At 38.4% G+C, this 17619-nt stretch overlaps 1 protein-coding gene across 1 annotated transcript in view; it reads left to right on the forward strand.

The window, feature by feature from the left end:
- TMCO1 (transmembrane and coiled-coil domains 1) overlaps nucleotides 1-11412 on the forward strand; it is a 168430-nt gene extending 157018 nt beyond the window's left edge. Inside the window, exon 8 of the mRNA XM_050768808.1 lies at nucleotides 10827-11412. Within this exon, the coding sequence (XP_050624765.1) occupies nucleotides 10827-10925 (99 nt within the window). The 3' untranslated portion in view covers nucleotides 10926-11412. The remainder of the gene's footprint in view (nucleotides 1-10826) is intronic.
- The last annotated feature ends 6207 nt before the right edge of the window (nucleotides 11413-17619 follow it).

The following is a 17619-nucleotide window of genomic DNA, read 5'->3' on the forward strand; positions in this document are numbered from 1 at the left end:
TAGTTGCACTAAGAGGTTGGGAATAGAAGAAAGAAGAGTATGTTGGTTAGAAGACACGCTAAGTTTGAAGTGTTTGTTGAATAGCTAAATGATTATGTCCACCAATAAGTTGTACTCTTGCTTAGCTGAGGTATATACTTAAATTTTTGAAATGGTCTCTGTAATAGAGCTGCCTTAGCTCATTTTCTATTGCTGTAACAGTATAGCACAGCCTGGCTAATTTATAAAGACAATTTAGCTCACAGTTCTGCAGGAAGTCCAAGAGCATGGTGCTGGCATCTGCTGAGGGCCTTCCTGCTGCATCATAATGTGGTAGAGGACATCACATGGTGAGAGGGCAAGAGCGAGAACCAGAGAGAGCTTACTTTTATAGCAAAGCCACTCGTGATAAGGAACCCACTCCCGTGATAATGACATGAATCTATTCATGAGGGCAGAGGGATTAAACTTCCACCACATGAACTTTTCGGGGACACATTCAAACCATAGCAGGAGTTTATCCTAGTGAAAGCTAAGGTAATGACAATACAGATCTCTCTTGGTTTAGCACAGATCCTTTGATCTCTGTGGAATATTGCTCTTTAATTTGTTAAGTCTCAGATTTTAAAATTGTGGCTTGGGTTGATATCTTAATAAAACACGATGTAACGCGCCAAGTGCGGTGGCTCACACCTGTAATCCCAGCACTTTGGGAGGCCGAGGTGGGTGGATCATGAGGTCAGGAGATTGAGACCATCCTGGCTAACACTGTGAAACCCTGTCTCTACTAAAAAAATACAAAAAAAAATTAGCCGGGCGTAGTGGCGGGCGCCTGTAGTCCCAGGTACTTGGGAGACTGAGGCAGGAGAATGGTGTGAACCTGGAGGCAGAACTTGCAGGGAGCCAAGATCGTGCCACTGCACTCCAGCCTGGGCGACAGAGCGAGACTCTGTCTCAAAATAAATAAATAAATAAATAAATAAATAAATAAATAAATAAATAAAATAAACCACAATGTATATATTTCACTTTAAGCAACAAAGAGCAATTCTGAGTTTATTTTTGTTGTTGTTGTGAGACAGAATGTTGTTCTGTCACCCAGGCTGGAGTGCAATGGCTCGATCTCGGCTCATTGAAACCTCTGCCTCCCGGGTTCAAGTGATTCTCCTGCCTCAGCCTCCTGAGTAGCTGAGATTATAGGCTCCCACCATCACACCTGGCTAATTTTTGCATTTTTAATAGAGACAGGGTTTTGCCATGTTGGCTAGGCTGATCTGAACTCCTGACCTCAGGTGATCCACCCACCTGGGCCTCCCAAAGTGCTAAGCGCCTGGCAGCTTTCCATTCTTAAGTGTTCTTGGCATAGGAAACATGGAGGCATGAACGTTTGTAATGGATCTAGGGACTACTGAATCTAGAGCTGTTGGTGAGATGTAACAGGAAGTGAAGCTTGTCACTGAGAAGGATTGCCCGAATCTTTACCTCACGGTATAGCATGAAGCAATTTCATTTTTCTTTCTTGTGCTTCTAATAGTACAAGTCTGCTGGTGACAAATTCTCTTACTCTTCATTTATCTGAAAATATCTTTATTTTATCTTCATTCTTGAAGGATATTTTCACTGGACACAGAATTCTGGGTTGGCTTTTTTGTTTGTTTTAACCTTTAAGCATTTTAAATGCCTTTCTCCTATTTTCTGGCCTCCATCGTTTCTGAAAAGTTCTTCATATCTTTGTGTCCTCGTAAGTAATGTCACTTTTCTCTAGCTACTTTCAGATTTTCTCTTTGAGATTGGTTCTCAGAAATTTGACTATGATGTGCCTAGGGTATTTTTTTAAAAGTTTTTCCTGCTAAGACTTAACGGTTTTCATTAAATGTAGGGAAATTTCAATCACTATTTCTTTAACTATTTTCTGCCTCATTCTCTCTCTCTTCTTCTTCTGGAACACCAGTTGCTTATATATTAGTCTTTTTTGGTATTGTCCAACAGAACACTGAAGCTACATTGAATTTTTTTTACTCTTGTTTTTTTCTGTTCTTCAGATGGGATAATTTCTGTTGATCTGTCTTCAAGTTCATAGACTCCTCTAATCTGTGTTAACCGTAAGCCCATCCAACGATTTTTGAATTTTAGGTATTATATTTTTCAGTTTCAGAATTTTTGCTTTATTTGGCATTCTTCCTGAGATTTCTTGTTTGTTAATATATTATGAGCCATATTTTATGTCCATAATTATTTAGCTGCTTTAAAAACCTTGTCTGCTATGCTGGGTGTGGTGGCTCATGCCTGTTCAGCATTTAGGAAGCTGAGGCAGGAGGCTCACTTGAGCCCAAGTGATAACAGGGCAAAATCTCGTCTCTACAAAAAATACAAAAATTAGCCGGGCACAGTGGCATGTACCTGTAGTCCCAGCTGCTGGGCTATGGAGGCTTAAGTGGGAGGATTGCTTGAGCCCTGGAAGTCAGGTTTGAGGTAAGCTGTGATCACGCCTTTGCATTCATGCCTGGGCAGCAGAGCGAGACCCTGTCTGAAAAACAAAACAAAAACACCTTCTGTGCTAATTCCAGCATTTGGAATTTGGACTCCATTGCCTGTTCTCTTTTTTTTTTTTTTTTTTTTTGAGATGGAGTCTTGCTCTTGTCTCCCAGGCTGGAGTGCAGTGGCGTGATCTCAGCTCACTGCAACCTAGACCTCCCAGTTCAAGTGATTCTCCTGTCTCAGCCTCCTGAGTAGCTGAGATTGCAGGTGCCCGCCACCATGCCAGGCTAATTTTGTAATTTTAGTGGAGACCGGGTTTTACCATGTTGGTCAGGCTGGCTGATGTCAAATACCTGACCTCAGGTGATCCACCTGCCTTGGCCTCCCAAAGTGTTGGGATTACAGGCGTGAGCCCCTGCACCCGGCCTGTTCTCTTAAGTAACAGTATATTTTCCAGTTTCTTGATATATTTAGTAATTTTGGATCATATCCTGGATAATGTAAATGATAGGTTGGAGAGATTCTGGATTCTTTTATTCTTTGGAAGAAGTGTTGATATTTTTGTTTAGGCAGGCAGTTAACCTGGCATTTGTCTTAGTCCATTAGGGCTACTGTAACAAAATACCACAAACAATAGAAATTGATTTCTTACTCTTCCAGAGGCTGGGAAGTCCAAAATCAAGGCAAATTCAGTGTCTGGTGAGGGCCTGTTTCCTGCCTGCTTCATAGAGAGTGCCTTCTGTCTGCATCCTCACATGGTGGAAGGCACAGGGCAGCTCTCTGGTACCTTTTTTTAAAGAGGACATTAATCCCATTAAAGAGGGCAGAACCCTTGTGACCTAATCACCTCCCAAAGGCTCCACCTTCTAACACCTTGGTAGTTTGGATTCAACATATGAATTTGTAAGGGACACGAACATTCAAACCATAGCAGCACTCAAACTCCAAACTCTCCTTTGTGGTAGATGGCAGCTGAAGTCTCAGGTCAGTTATTTTAGTCTTAACTGGGCTGCTTATAGGCTGCCTTGCACATAGTTTAAAAATTAAGCAGAGCCAGGTGTGGTGGCTCATGCCTGTAATCCCAGCATTTTGGGAGGCCGAGGTGGGTAGATCACTTGAGGTCAGGAGTTCGAGATCAACATTGCCAACATGGTGAAACCCCGTCTCTACCAAAAATACAAAAATTAGCCGTGCTTGGTGGTACACGTCTGTAATCCCAGCTACTCAGGAGGCTGAGGCATGAGAATCACTTGAAACTGGGAGACGGAGGTTGCAGTGAGCTGAGTTTGCGCCACTGCACTCCAGCCTGGGTGACAGCAAGATTCTGTCTTAAAAAAAAAAAAAAATTAAGCAGAGATTTGGGGGCAGAGTTTATACGCAAAATGTGAGGCTCCTGTTTCATTGTCTCTCTGTTTTCCAGGATTCTTTCTCTATTTTCAGTAGCTGTGGTTTTCCTGAACCTTGCTTTTTGGTTCTTCGAACCAGTAAGACTGTAGTTTATTCTGAGTTTTAGACACTCTTCACAGTGCCGACTGGGGTTATTCCCTCCATTATGAGATTTTCAAAAAATAAAACATTTTGTCTCTGTACTAAACTAAAATTCAGAATATTCTCCTTGATTGATCCTCAAAGAAGGAGCTAAAAGAGATCTAGGGACATTTTCATTGGAAAGATAGGGGAGAAAGAGAAAGAGGAAAGGAAGGAGGAAGTGAGAGGGAGAGAAAGAGATTGTCATTTAATCCCCTGACCCCAGCAGAAAAGACCTCTATTACAGAGGGCCTTTGGTCAACCTAAAACAGAAAATATTCATTGATCATTACAAAGGAAGTGACATTACTCTAGTGCAGATTTGATGTGCTTACCTTTCAGAATGTTTATTTCTACTCTGTAATATATGTGTTAAGAAGGACCCAGAAGGGAGCTTCAGTTTTCTACCTTATTTTATTTGTTTTCTGTATTGGGCTTTTTTACATCACATTTTATTTTTCAAAAAGCTTCTTTTAATCTCTGTGACTTGTGTGCAAAAAAAAAAAAAAAAAAAAAAAAAAAGATGGGCCGAGTGCGGTGGCTCACACCTGTAATCCCAGCACTTTGGGAGGTCGAGGCAGGTGGATCATGAGGTCAGAAGTTCAAGACTAGCCTGGCCAAGATGGTGAAACCCTGTCTCTACTAAAAATACAAAATTAGCTGGGCATGGTGGCAGGCGCCTGTAATCCCAGCTACTTGGAAGGCTGAGGAAGAGAATTGCTTGAACTCGGGAGGTGGAGGTTGCAGTGAGCCAAGATTGCACCACTGCACTCCAGCCTGGACGACAGAGTGAGACTTCGTCTCAAAAAAAAAAAAAAAAGAATAGAAATTTATTTTAAAAGTTAAAAAATAAAAGAATTGTTAAAGGCTTTAAGGGTCTGAAAATGATTGATCTAATCAACCCTCTTTTTTTAACAGTAAGGAAATTGAGACTTGGTAAAATTAAAAGATCATTCCTGTTGTTTTATTGTATAGTTTGTCAGCACTATAAGCCAAGTTTTCTGATTGCTAACCCAATAATATTTCAGTGATATCAAACTTGTACTGTCGGGGTTTTTTTTTAGTAAATATTTAATCTCTACATTATTTTTCCGAAATAGTCTAGTTAGATATAATGTGAGAGCCCTGGTGATATTGAAAAGGGTCGTTTTGAGGTGATTAGATTTTATACAGAGCTTTGTTGATACAGTAAAGATTGTATTACGGGAATTAATGAGATATTGTGATTAATTGGAAGTGAAGACTGGTTGCCAGATGTGAGAGAAACTAACAGAGTGAACTGAAGATTGCCATAGGTGTGTTATTTTAGCTAAATGACTAAGGAATAACATTTCACAGAATGTGTTTATCGCCATTGACCTGAGTCATCCCAAAATATCCAGTTAACAACCAACAACTTCCTCTTCTTGATCACTGGTTCTTAATCTTTGTAAAGAGGAAAGAACACAAATCCTGTGGTGGTATTTTTCTGGTTTTCCTGCCAATAGAAGACACAATTACAGGAAGATGGTTTTCCTTTGTTTTTCTCTTCTGCGTATACACTCTTCATTTGTTACCCTGTTACGCAGGACTGGACAGGAATTCAAAATAATTGTTTTACATTTTTCCAAAACTTGATTGCATCTTACTATATTTTGCATTTGTATTTTCTTTCATAGCATCTTTATTATATATTAAAACTCCTAACTTTTAGCTAAATGCATATTTCTTTTTTTTGTTTGTTTGTTTTGAGATGGAGTCTTGCTCTGTCACCCAGGTTGGAGTGCAGCGGCACGATCTCCTACAACCTCTGCCTCCTAGGTTTCAAATGAGTCCCCTGCGTCAGCCTCCCAAGTAGCTAGGATTACAGGCGCATGTAGAGATAGGTTTCACCATGGTCTCGAACTCCTGACCTCAGATGATCCACCCGCCTCGGCCTCCCAAAGTGCTGGGATTACAGGCGTGAGCCACCAGTCCTGGCCTAAATGCATATTTCTAAACTAAATCTTGCTAATTAACAAGGCCTGAAGACTTGACCTCAAGAAAGAAAGAAAAATTGAGAGATTATAGGAAAGCAGTCAGGTTAAGTTTAATGGATGAGATTGTTGAAAGATGTAATGAGATAATATTTACAAAAGTGCCTGTTATACAGTGTGATATTCAGTGAGTTTATTTATTGAATTATAGCCTGACAGTTGGTATCTTATTTTTCTTATCTGCATGCAAGGATAATAATGTCCACTTCATTAAGTTGTGAGGATTTAAATGAGAACATACACATAAAGTGCTTAGAACAATGCCTTGCAGAGTGTAAGTTCTCAGTAACTGTTAACCATTATTATTGTTGTTATTCTTTTTTTTCGCTTCATACTATGACCTTCACTTTAAAATAGCACCCACAAGAATATTTTTCTTTATTTTAAAAGTATTCCACTTAGCAGTATTTCAGAAAGTTGGCGAAGGCAAGGTATGAGAAAAAGTATACAACTATTATTAATACAACTATTATCTTACTATATATTCTTAAATACTTTATATTCCTTTTTATAGACCTTATTTTTTAGAACAGTTTTAGGTTCACAGCAAAATTGAGTGGAAGGTACAGAGACTTCATATATATGCCTTGCCCCCACATATGCATAGCACACCCCTCTATCAACTTTCTCCACCAGAGTGGTACGTTTGTTATTATTGATTAATCTACGCTGACATATCATTATTACCCCCAAATCCATAGTTTATATTAGGGTCCATTCTTTGCATTGTACATTCCACGGGTTTTTTGCATAGCAACTATATTTTATATGTGCATGGGTATATATATATGTGTGTGTGTATGCGTGTGTGTATATATGTGTGTGTGTGTGCGTATATATATAGAGAGAGAGAGAGAAAGCATTTGCTCATTTAACAACGTAATTGTGATTTTTAAAAAATAGGCCTGTTATACGATATTTTATTTTATTTTTTACTTCTTTATGTGACTTTCTTATTCCTAAGGTAACAGTCTGTTACAGAGAGGTGGCTTAATAAAGGAAAACTGCACTTTGAGTTGTATCAGTTCACTTTCTGACTTGTAACCTCTCCCTGCATCAACTTTCTCATCTCAACAGCAGGGATAACTAAGGACTACTATCTAGTCCTTAGAACTGTTTGCAAACTTTAAAGTGTGTAGAAATGTAGGATGTTACTACTATAGAGATGTTAGTGACCTCTGGTCCTTTTACCTGTGGCTCTTGCATCTTGAGACCATCACTTAGTTCCTACAAAGATTTTACTGATGGGAAAGCAGGGGAAATATATCTGAGAAAAATAGAAGACCTAGGTTTCACCCGTGAGACTATAGGAATTTAAACAGATTAGTTTAGAATTTCACTAAAGGATAAAATTTCATGCAGTAAATGCAGAGCGTTTGTGTTAAAATACAAATACTTGCGTAATGTAACACTGATACATTTAATTTAGTGTTCCCAAAATGGGTCTGTGGCAAGAGCCACAAGGAAAGGATAGAGTTGCCTGAATTTCCATGTACTTTGACTGTGGCTACTGAAGTGTCTCGTTTTTAACACTTTTTTGTTGCTGCTATTGCTATTTGAGATATTCCTGTCTAGAGCAGTGGCTTACCCTCAGTAGTCATGTAAATATTTTGAGTTAGTAAATGAAATTCAACAGACTACCAGTTCAGTTTCTCATTTCTTCAAAATATTATTTATTTTTTATTTTTTTAATCATCTTCTTTAAATCGCAATAAACCTATAAAGGGCATCCAACATTTTTATGTTGGTTTTTAATCTCTAAAGTTATAAGGACTCATCTATTTGACCCTTCAGAATAACTGAGCAAGAATCCCTTGTGTATTTTTTCTAGGCTATATTACTGTATTTGTTAACTAGACAAATATGTTTATCAGCAGCTAATTCTGTATGTCTTACTATTTCAAATTTTATCTTTAAAGCAATTTCCCTTAATGCCTAGTTTAGTGCTAAATACATTGTAGGTGCTCAGGAAATACTTATTAATTAACTAAAGAAATTGCAAATTAGTGACATCATTTGGTCTTTTTACTGCTTTGTGTAATGGGTTTTTTGGAGGTGAGCTTTAAGGAGCTATTTTTATTATAAAAGTAATGTAGGGTATGGTGGCTCACGCCTGTAATCCCAGCACTTTGGGAGGCCGAGACAGGTGGATTACAAAGTCAAGAGATCGAGACTATCCTGGCCAACATAGTGAAACCCTGTCTCTACTAAAAACACAAAAAATTAGCTGGGCATGGTGGTGCACGCCTGTAGTCCCTGCTACTTGGGAGGCTGAGGCAGGAGGATCGCTTGAACCCGGGAGGCAGAGGTTGCAGTGAGCCAAGATCGCACCACTGCACTCCAGCCTGGCGACAGAGTGAGACTCTGCCTCAAAAAAAAAAAAAAAAAAAAAAAAAAAAAAGATAATGCAAAGTAGACCGGGCATGGTGGCCTACCCCGATAATCCCAGCACTTTGGGAGGCTGAGGTGAGCGGATCACTGGAGCCCAAGAGTTTGAGACCAGCGTGGCCAACATGGCAAAACCCCGACTCTACTAAAAATACAAAAATTAACTGGATATGGTGGCATGCCTGTAGTCCCAGCTCCTCGGAAGGCTGAGGTGGGAAGAATGCTTGAGCTCGGGAAGTGGAGGTTGCAATGAGCTGTGACCACACCACTGCACTGCAGCCTCGGTGACAGAGCAAGACCACGTCTCAGAAAAAGAAATACAAAGTCACACCATTTTCCATCTTTACTAAGGAGAAGTATCCTAATGTACTAACGATTGATTTTTTTCTCCACCTGTTTCAGATGTCTTCTTAAAGCACGAGCTATAGTATTGTGGAATGTATGTATTGAAATATTTTATGGTAAATATAATTTAGATGAGTCCTTAAAGTTATATCCTCCATATTTAAACATTCTGTTGTATTCTAACAGTGTTACCTCAATACACACTCTTATCCATAATAGTCATCATTCTTCATGATGAAGGATTGAGGGTGTGTATGCTTGCAGAGAAGCCTGGGAATGGATATTCTCATAGTATCCAGTAGGTACTCAGTAACTACTGGATGAATAGTGCATGTAAACCTGCCTACCACAGAATGGAGTTTGTTCTGAAGAGCAAAACTTTAACATAGAAACTACTGTGTAAGAGAATCCATTAGATTTAGGGTCAAAACACAATAGGTTTAAATTCTAACTGTGCTCTTAATTTAGCTTTGTAATTCTGGATAAGCCGTCCATCATACCTTTCTGAGTTTTAGTTTCTTCAGATATAAAATGAAGGAATTGGGCAAAAATAATCAGGATCTCTAAGATTTTTTTCCTCTTATAAAACGCTACATTGGCTGGACGCAGTGGCTCATGCCCATAATCCCAGCACTTTGGGAGGCTGAGGCGGGCAGATCACTTGAGGTCAGGAGTTTGAGACCAGCCTGGCTGATATGGTGAAACCTCATCTTTACTAAAAATACAAAAATCAGCTGGTCGTGGTGGTGCATGCCTGTAATCCCAGCTACTTGGGAGGCTGGGGCAGGAGAATTGCTTGAACTCGGGAGGCGGAGGTCACAGTGAGCTGAGATCATGCCATTGCACCCCAGCCTGGGCGACAAGAGCCAGACACCATCTTAAAAAAAAAAAAGCAGGGGGGGCGGGGAGGGGTTTTGGCCAGGCATGGTGGCTCACGCCTGTAATCCCAGCACTTTAGGAGACTGAGGCAGGCAGATCACCTGAGGTCAAGAGTTCAAGACCAGCCTGGCCAATTGAACTTTTTAGTAGAGATGAAACCCCATCTCTACTAAAAAAAAAAAATACAAAAATTAGCTGGGCATGGTGGCAGGCGCCTGTAATCCCAGCTACTCAGGAGGCTGAGGCAGGGAGAATCGCTTGACCCAGGAGGTAGAGGTTACTGTGAGCCGAGATCGCGCCACTGCACTCTAGCCTGGATGACAGAGTGAGACTCCGCCTCAAAAAAAAAAAAAAAAAATTATTATGAGAACGAAATACATTTTTAAAAACTGAATAAAAGTGAGTTTCTTTAAAAATTGCATTAGATGTAGATGAAACAATGGAAAAAGATGGGGGGTGCTGAAAATTTAAGAGAATTCTGAACTCAGAGTGCTTTGCAGGTTTCTAAGTACTTTCAACACTGTAAAGAAACTGAAACTGATTTTTTAGACAGAATCTCACTCTGCTGCCCAGGCTGGAGTACAGTGGTGCAATCTTGGCTCATGCAGCCTCTGCCTCCTGGGTTCAAGGGACTCTCATGCCTCACCCTCCCGAGTAGCTGGGACTACAGGCGTACGCCACAACACTCAGCTAATTATTTTGTATTTTTAGTAGAGATGGGGTTTTACCATCCTGTCCAAGCTGGTCTTGAACTCCTGGCCTCAAGTGATCTACCTGCCTTGGCCTCCCAAAGTGCTGGTATTACAGGTGTGAGCCACCACACCTGGCCGAAACTGAAAATTATAGACAGTGCAGTAATGACAAATCCAGCCAGCAGACCCATACTCAAAGAAAATGCCCATAAGAAATAGCTAATGAATATTCTTCATATGCTTCTTGTTAAAAAGATTATCTCCTTTTATCATTGTCTGCTTGAAAAAAATCAACCACTTTCATTAGTAGACCAAGGTCTCATCAGGTAAGGAAGGCTTTTACTGTTCTGTGATTTTCATTACATTGTAGGCCTTTTTAAAATTAACATAGTGATAATCATCCTATTGCAGGTCATAATGATACCTTTAATCTATATGAGTTTCCTTTGCCTGAGAGCTACATAAAATACATCTTCTGTATATTTGATATTAACACCCTATCCTTACTCTGTTTTCTTCACAGAACATTCAGAAGATTCTCGGCCTTGCCCCTTCACGAGCCGCCACCAAGCAGGCAGGTGGATTTCTTGGCCCACCACCTCCTTCTGGGAAGTTCTCCTGAACTCAAGCAGAACTCTTTAGTTTCTATCATTCTTTCTAGACACACGCACATCAGACTGGCAAATGTTTTTCAGCAAGAGCCACAGGTAGCCTTACTACTTGGGCCTCTTTCTAGTTTCGAATTATTTCTAGGCCTTTTGGGTATGATTAGAGTGAAAATGGCACCCAGCAAACTTGATAGTGCTTTTGGTCCTAGATGATTTTTATCAAATAAGTGGATTGATTAGTTAAGTTCAGGTGATATTTATGTAATGAAAAGCAAATAGCATCCTTCTTGTTTCATTTACATAAGTATTTTCTGTGGGACCGACTCTCAAGGCCCTGTGTATGCCCTGCGAGTTGCTCTCTAAGCGCATTTAGAGATTTAGAAGAAAAATTTAGTTTGTATAACCCTTAATTGTAACTGTTTGTTTTGTTGTTGTTTTATTTCAAGCCAAATATATGACATAAGATCAATAAAGAGGCCAAATTTTTAGCTATTTTATGTACAAGGAGAGATCTGTTTCATTTTGTTTTGCCATATTTCTAGATGTAAGTTTTAGCATGGGCCAGGAAGGACTAAAATAAAAGTTTTTAAAGTACTGTAGTTTTTGCCATACTTGACTCATATACTCAAAATACAGACTTGTCCTAGTGTAGGAATTGGAAAGCAAGAGTGGAAAGGAACGTAATAACTCGTGGGAGTTTAAAAATGAGGGTCTTGGCAAGTAACACTGATGTCTGAAAAAAAAATTAAATATAAATAAATAAATAAAAATAAGGGTCCTCAGCTGTTCTCTTCATATCCTCTTACAGTCTCTCAGATTCTTGTGGGGACAGTCTTAGATCCCCCTCGGAGGCAAGGTTATAGTTATATGTTATTAATCTTGCAGAGCTTCCTTTTAGTCACAATAGCCTTCAGTTTCTGCCATGCCCCTTCATAAGGGAGGAGGATGTTTGTACCATGATCCTCCCCTATAATCTATGGAATTAGGAGTCCTGTGTGGAGTCTTATCAATAAATATGCACATTCATCAAATGTCTACTTAAATGTGAATATTCTACCAGTGAGAAAAAAACACATAATTTTCAAAGTAATCATTGTTAAACCAACAGCAAGCTTCTTTCTTATCAGCACCGTAAAGTCCAGAAGACAGTGGAAAAATATCTTCAAAGTGCTGAGGAAAATAAGTGTCAACTTAGAATTTTATGCACAATATTGGAGGCAAAATAAAGACATGTTTAGACATATAAAACTAAGAGAATTGAATTATTAAAGGTTATATTTCAAGGACAAAAAAGAAGAGTCTGCCCAAGGCAAAGGTATGGGATACAAGAAACAGTGGTCAACAGAGAAATAAAATATATGGATGTATATATGGATAAATTTGAGTGTTTTATGGATTATCTAAGTTAAGGATTATCCCAAGACAACTCTACAAGGTAATTACTGTTCTTACTTTCATTTACCAGATGAGGAAACTGGGGCAGGGGAGGTTAGTAACTTGCTCCGCATCACAGAGCTATTGAGTGGCAGTCAGGATTTGAATTCAACCAGTGTAAAGCCGAACAGTCCAGGCTGTCAAGCTCTCTATTACAGCCTCCTCATAGGTATGTGGTGATTCTCTTCTCATCACCTCATCTCCTCAACTAGAGCTCTCTAAAGTTGGACTTTGTCTTTTTTTTCTCCTTTTTACAAAGTAGTCAACATGGGTGGGAACACAGCAGGAGCTCAAAGCAGATGAAAGGGAACAGAAGTCCCTATTTTGAGACTACTTTTATCAGAGTGATGTCTGATAATGGATGGTGATGACTTTTAATGGTCTTTTCTCCATATCATTGACCACTCTAAGCAAAATAATAATTTGAATGATAATGAAGAAAATTATGCTTATAATAACAATAATGACAAATACGAAATATCTAAAGTAAAACATGAAACCCTCCTCAGAATTCTGCCATCACCTTTTTAAAGTGAGAATGTATAGCACACTCTATCACTCATACCCTGAGGCTTTGAAGTTGGTGCTTTCTAATCAGATTTCTTATGGACCAGGTTTTCATATACAAATTATGTTTCCATGCTAAAGAATAAATAAGAGGGAGAAGTTAAAAAGGAGAGATTATATCTATTCACCCTATATCATTAAAAAATTCTTTTGAATTTTTTTCTAAACCATTCTGCTTATGTATATTCACTCTATTCTTAAAAGCACAATAACAAAGATATATTACAGAGGAAGTAAACCTATCACAACAATTAAATTCAGGGAGTTATTAAGGGCTACTGCAGCCTCACAATTAGTTTTTTAAAAATTTCTTGTCCTGAAGAAATTTCAAGACTAGTTATTTGGATGACACTCTAGGTCCACAGCATCACCAGATCACTGGAGATGACATTTCAAGACAGGCCTCTGAACCTCTCTCATAACACATAATTTGGTTATTTTCCCTATGTAAGAGATGGATTGTCTCCTGTCTAGGGAAAAAAAAACAGCCGTTAATAATACCTGCATTAGTCTACTCAGGTTGCAATCATAATATGCTAAAGTGGTAAACTTTTAAAAATGATGGTAAACCTGAGTTTATTAACAGGTTACATTCTAAAAGCTAAGCTAGTTTGGAAATTGGAAAACAAATATGTGTAGGTATTCATATGCCCTTGACCAGACTGGACCTCTTTCTTCCCAGGTAAGTCATTTTCTCCAATGGGGCCAGTTACTTAAAATGACATCAGACAATTGATAGAGCATCTAGATCTCGCTTACTTCTTAAACAAAAGCATTTTGCCACAACTAGTATGGAGTAGGTTTTTTTCAGACTATTTATACTTATTTTATGTATTTCAATACTGCCCTTTAAGTAAAAGTACTATATACTTTCTCTTCTTTTGGATTAATTCTGCTTAAGTCATAATCTTTTGTTTTAATTTATTCTAGTTTGAGTTTAAAAAAAATTTTAGAATAAAAAAATCTCAAAAATATACTATTATATATACATATATATATATAGAGAGAGAGAGAGAGAGAGAGAGAGAGGGAGAGAATGAATGAATAAAGAACACCTAGGTAACCCATCCTCCACCTTTGACAATTATTGGCTCCTAGCTAATTTGTGTCATCTGTAACCCCACCTGCTTTTGCCCTTCCTGTATTATTTGGAAGCAAATCTTATCATCTGTAAATATTTTAGGGCTTTAAAAAATATGTATAATCTTAATACCATTTTTACACCTAAGAAAATGGACAGTTTCTTAATATTATATGTTGTCTATAGATGTAAAAAGTTTTGGCAGTTTTTTGGAATAAGGAACCAAATAAGGTACTGAATATTGCAGCTGGCTGATACGCATCCTAAATTTCTTCTATTGTTGTGGTCCTCAAACTAGAGTGTATCAGAATCACTAGAGCCTTGTTCAAACACAAACTGCTGGGCGCCACTCCAGAGTTGGTGATCTGTAAGTCCTGCTGTGGAGTCTGGGAATTTGCATCTCTACCAAATTCCCAGGTGATGCTGAAGCTGCAGGTTTGGGTTCACTCACCTATTGGTTTATCAGCATCTCTCTGCCCTCTTACAATATTTGTTGAAGAAGTGTTGTTCACCTTGTAGAGTTTTTCTTAGTTTGGATTTTGGTGATTGCATGCTAGTTTTTTCATACTCTTGGTTGTCTCTGTAATGTGAGGAGTTTTTGATCTATTAATTAATGAGGTATTAAAAATGATGGTATTCTAATTCTAGTATTCCTTCATTTATGATCTAAAATGCCTCTAGATAGAAACTTCCCCTCATCTACTTTTTGGGAGAAAATTAAGAATAAATGCTTAACTCCTTGGTCTTCAAAATAATGAGCTGTTTATTAATATCCTCCAATAGTGAATAATTAATGTGTATGTCATTATCTATTCGTGCATTTAAATATATTTGATGTACTTCAGTCCACTGAAGTTATTTCTCTTATGAATGCTCAAATTGGCCCATTTTTGGCCAGTGAGAGCCTCTTTCATTTGGCTCCTGAGTCTATTTGCATGCCCCTCGTTGTCGTTGGTAGCATCCTTGCTAAGTGATATAACAAGATGTTCTAAGGCTCATCTTGTGTATTTCCTGCATGACTTGAAAACAGTTTCTCCAATTTTTTTTTCTTTTGCTTTGCAAACTCATTTAGATAATGCCATGACAAATTCAGCTTAGTATGAGAGGATGATAATCAACACATTTGGAAATAGTGAAGTATGAGTTAATAATACTTGACTATAATTCCCAAAACTCATTATGCTATAGAGCTGGGCTGGTTTATTAGACTTAGCATTCTCTGTAACCTGTCACGCTTCCATGCCTCTGCTCAAGCTAGTCCCTAGAATGTCCACTCCAGTTCTCTACTAGCAAACTTTCTAATCCTTCACATAAAAGGATTTTTATCTTCTTAAAGGAAAAAAATGCTGTTTTTAAGCACTAGAAGAGCATAATCATCAACAGAAAAGGCTTTAGAGTCAGATGAACCTAGGTTTGATTTACTTAGTAAGTAAATGATGGTGAGAAAATTACTTTAATATTTTCTACCCTGTTTTTTTGGTTTTTACATGTATGTTGGAGATAACATTTTCATCACAGAATTATTTTGAGAATTAAAAAAATACTGTTGTTCAAGTGCCTACAACAATGCCTGGCACATAATAACTGCTTAATGTTTTAAACTATTTAAAAATAATAAAGATTTGAGCCATTTTATATACCAAAAAAAAAAAAAAAAGAAAACAGTTTCTCCAAAGAGGCTTGTTTCCTCTTTACTGGAAAATGGCATTTGGCGATTGCGATCAGAGCACTAGGAATGTTGAGACTGGGTTTTTAGGTTTCTAGGCCTTTCTGTGGACTAACATCGATATTATTTGTTGTTGTTTTAATATAAAATACAGCATGAAGTTATACTGATACTTTTTTTTAAGTAAAAAAGAATTTTTACTTAATTTCTTTGGTCTGTGTCTTCTTTATCAAACTATACTGAGAATTCCAATTTGCAGCACCTGGCTGATATAATTAGAATATTACACAATTATTCATTAGTATAAGCTAAGAATATACACTCAGAAGTCTCAGAATATTAACATAAACATTACCAACAACATAGTTAATAAAAATAGGTTAAGTTTTGTTTTTGTGGGATAGAGGACAGGGAGGATTGTGTAAGGTATATCACACTATGAGTTCACAGTCCAAATACTGAGATTTCAAGTTATCTGGAATGATTAAGATTATTGCCAGCAGAATATACATTTACATACATTTGTTTTATTTCCAACTTTTAGAGATTTCTCTTTTACTTTATATAGCATTTTGATGGGTTTCTAGGCTTTGCACAAAAAAGCATATTTAAGCTATAAAGCAGAGATTAACAGTTTTCTTATGGGTTTAACACCAGTCATAAGCCCCATAATTTGTGAAAAGATGGGCAGGTAAAATTGTTACCAGAAACAATTTAATTTTTAGCTAATAGTGAAGCTGGCAGGGACATGCTCTGCAGTGACATTGCCCCCTTAACACTTCACACTTGTTGGCTAAAGGGAGGAGACCTACTGGGAAGAGAATACCATGTGGGGATGTCACCAACACTGACTCAGATCCTTATCACTGTCCCCTTAATTTTTCTGCAATAGCCTACCAGGTAGTCTCCTTTATTCTAGTTCTCCTGACTCCAATTCACCCTCCATCTTGCTGTGGGAATGATTTTTTTTTTTTTTTTTTTGAGACAGAGGCTCACCCTGTCACCCAGGCTGGAGTGCAGTGAGGTGATCTCGGCTCACTGCAACCTCCGCCTCCCGGGTTCAAGTGATTCGCCTGCCTCAGCCTCCCGAGTAGCTGGGACTACAGGCGGCCGCCACCATGCCCAGCTAATTTTTGTATTTCTAGTAGAAACGGGGTTTCACCATGATAGTCAGGATGGTCTCGATCTCCTGACCTCATGATCTGCCCGCCTTCACCTCCCAAAGTGCTGAGATTACAGGTATAAGCCACCGCGCCTGCCTGCCCCACTATATCTTGTCCTCTAGCTAAGCAGATTTCTTAAATTCTGCATTTTTCATGTTCTTTTTATTTTTATTAAAATAGAGATGAGGTCTCACTATGTTGCCCAGGATGGTCTTGAACTCCTGGGCTCAAGTGATCCTCCCACCTCAGCCTCCCAAAGTGGTAGGATTACAGGCGTGAGCCACAGTGCTCAGCCTTTCATGTTCTTTTTGGACTTTACTACCTTTGTTTTCTCAGACTGAAATGTACTTTCTCTTATTTGCCTGATTTTCTTCTCCTACTTTTCCTACTTAGCATCACCTTTTACATGGTTGAGTTAGATTTCTCCTCCCTGTATTTCTGTTAGAGCCTTTCATATATGAGTCATTCATTTAAAAATGGACAATTAACTTTCTAAGCTTCAATAGCCTCATCTGGAAAATAGAGTTAATAACTCAGTCAAAGCTCCCTTATCTGATTTCCACTTATCTGAGTCTTCAGATGGATCCTCCCAGTTCCCTGTGAAAAGCTTGATGACCAGCATCCACATCACACTGAACGCTGTCAACCATGCTTGGCCAACACAGTGAGACCAGCCTGGCCAACATAGTGAAACCCCATCTCTACGAAAAATACAAAAAATAAGCTGTCAATTGTGTAACATAATTTATCCTACTTATTGTAATTAAATACATGGACTAAATATGTGAAGTTATGAA

This window comes from Macaca thibetana, chromosome 1 (assembly GCF_024542745.1).
Source record: "Macaca thibetana thibetana isolate TM-01 chromosome 1, ASM2454274v1, whole genome shotgun sequence".
In the NCBI taxonomy this organism is placed as follows: Eukaryota; Metazoa; Chordata; class Mammalia; order Primates; family Cercopithecidae; genus Macaca; species Macaca thibetana.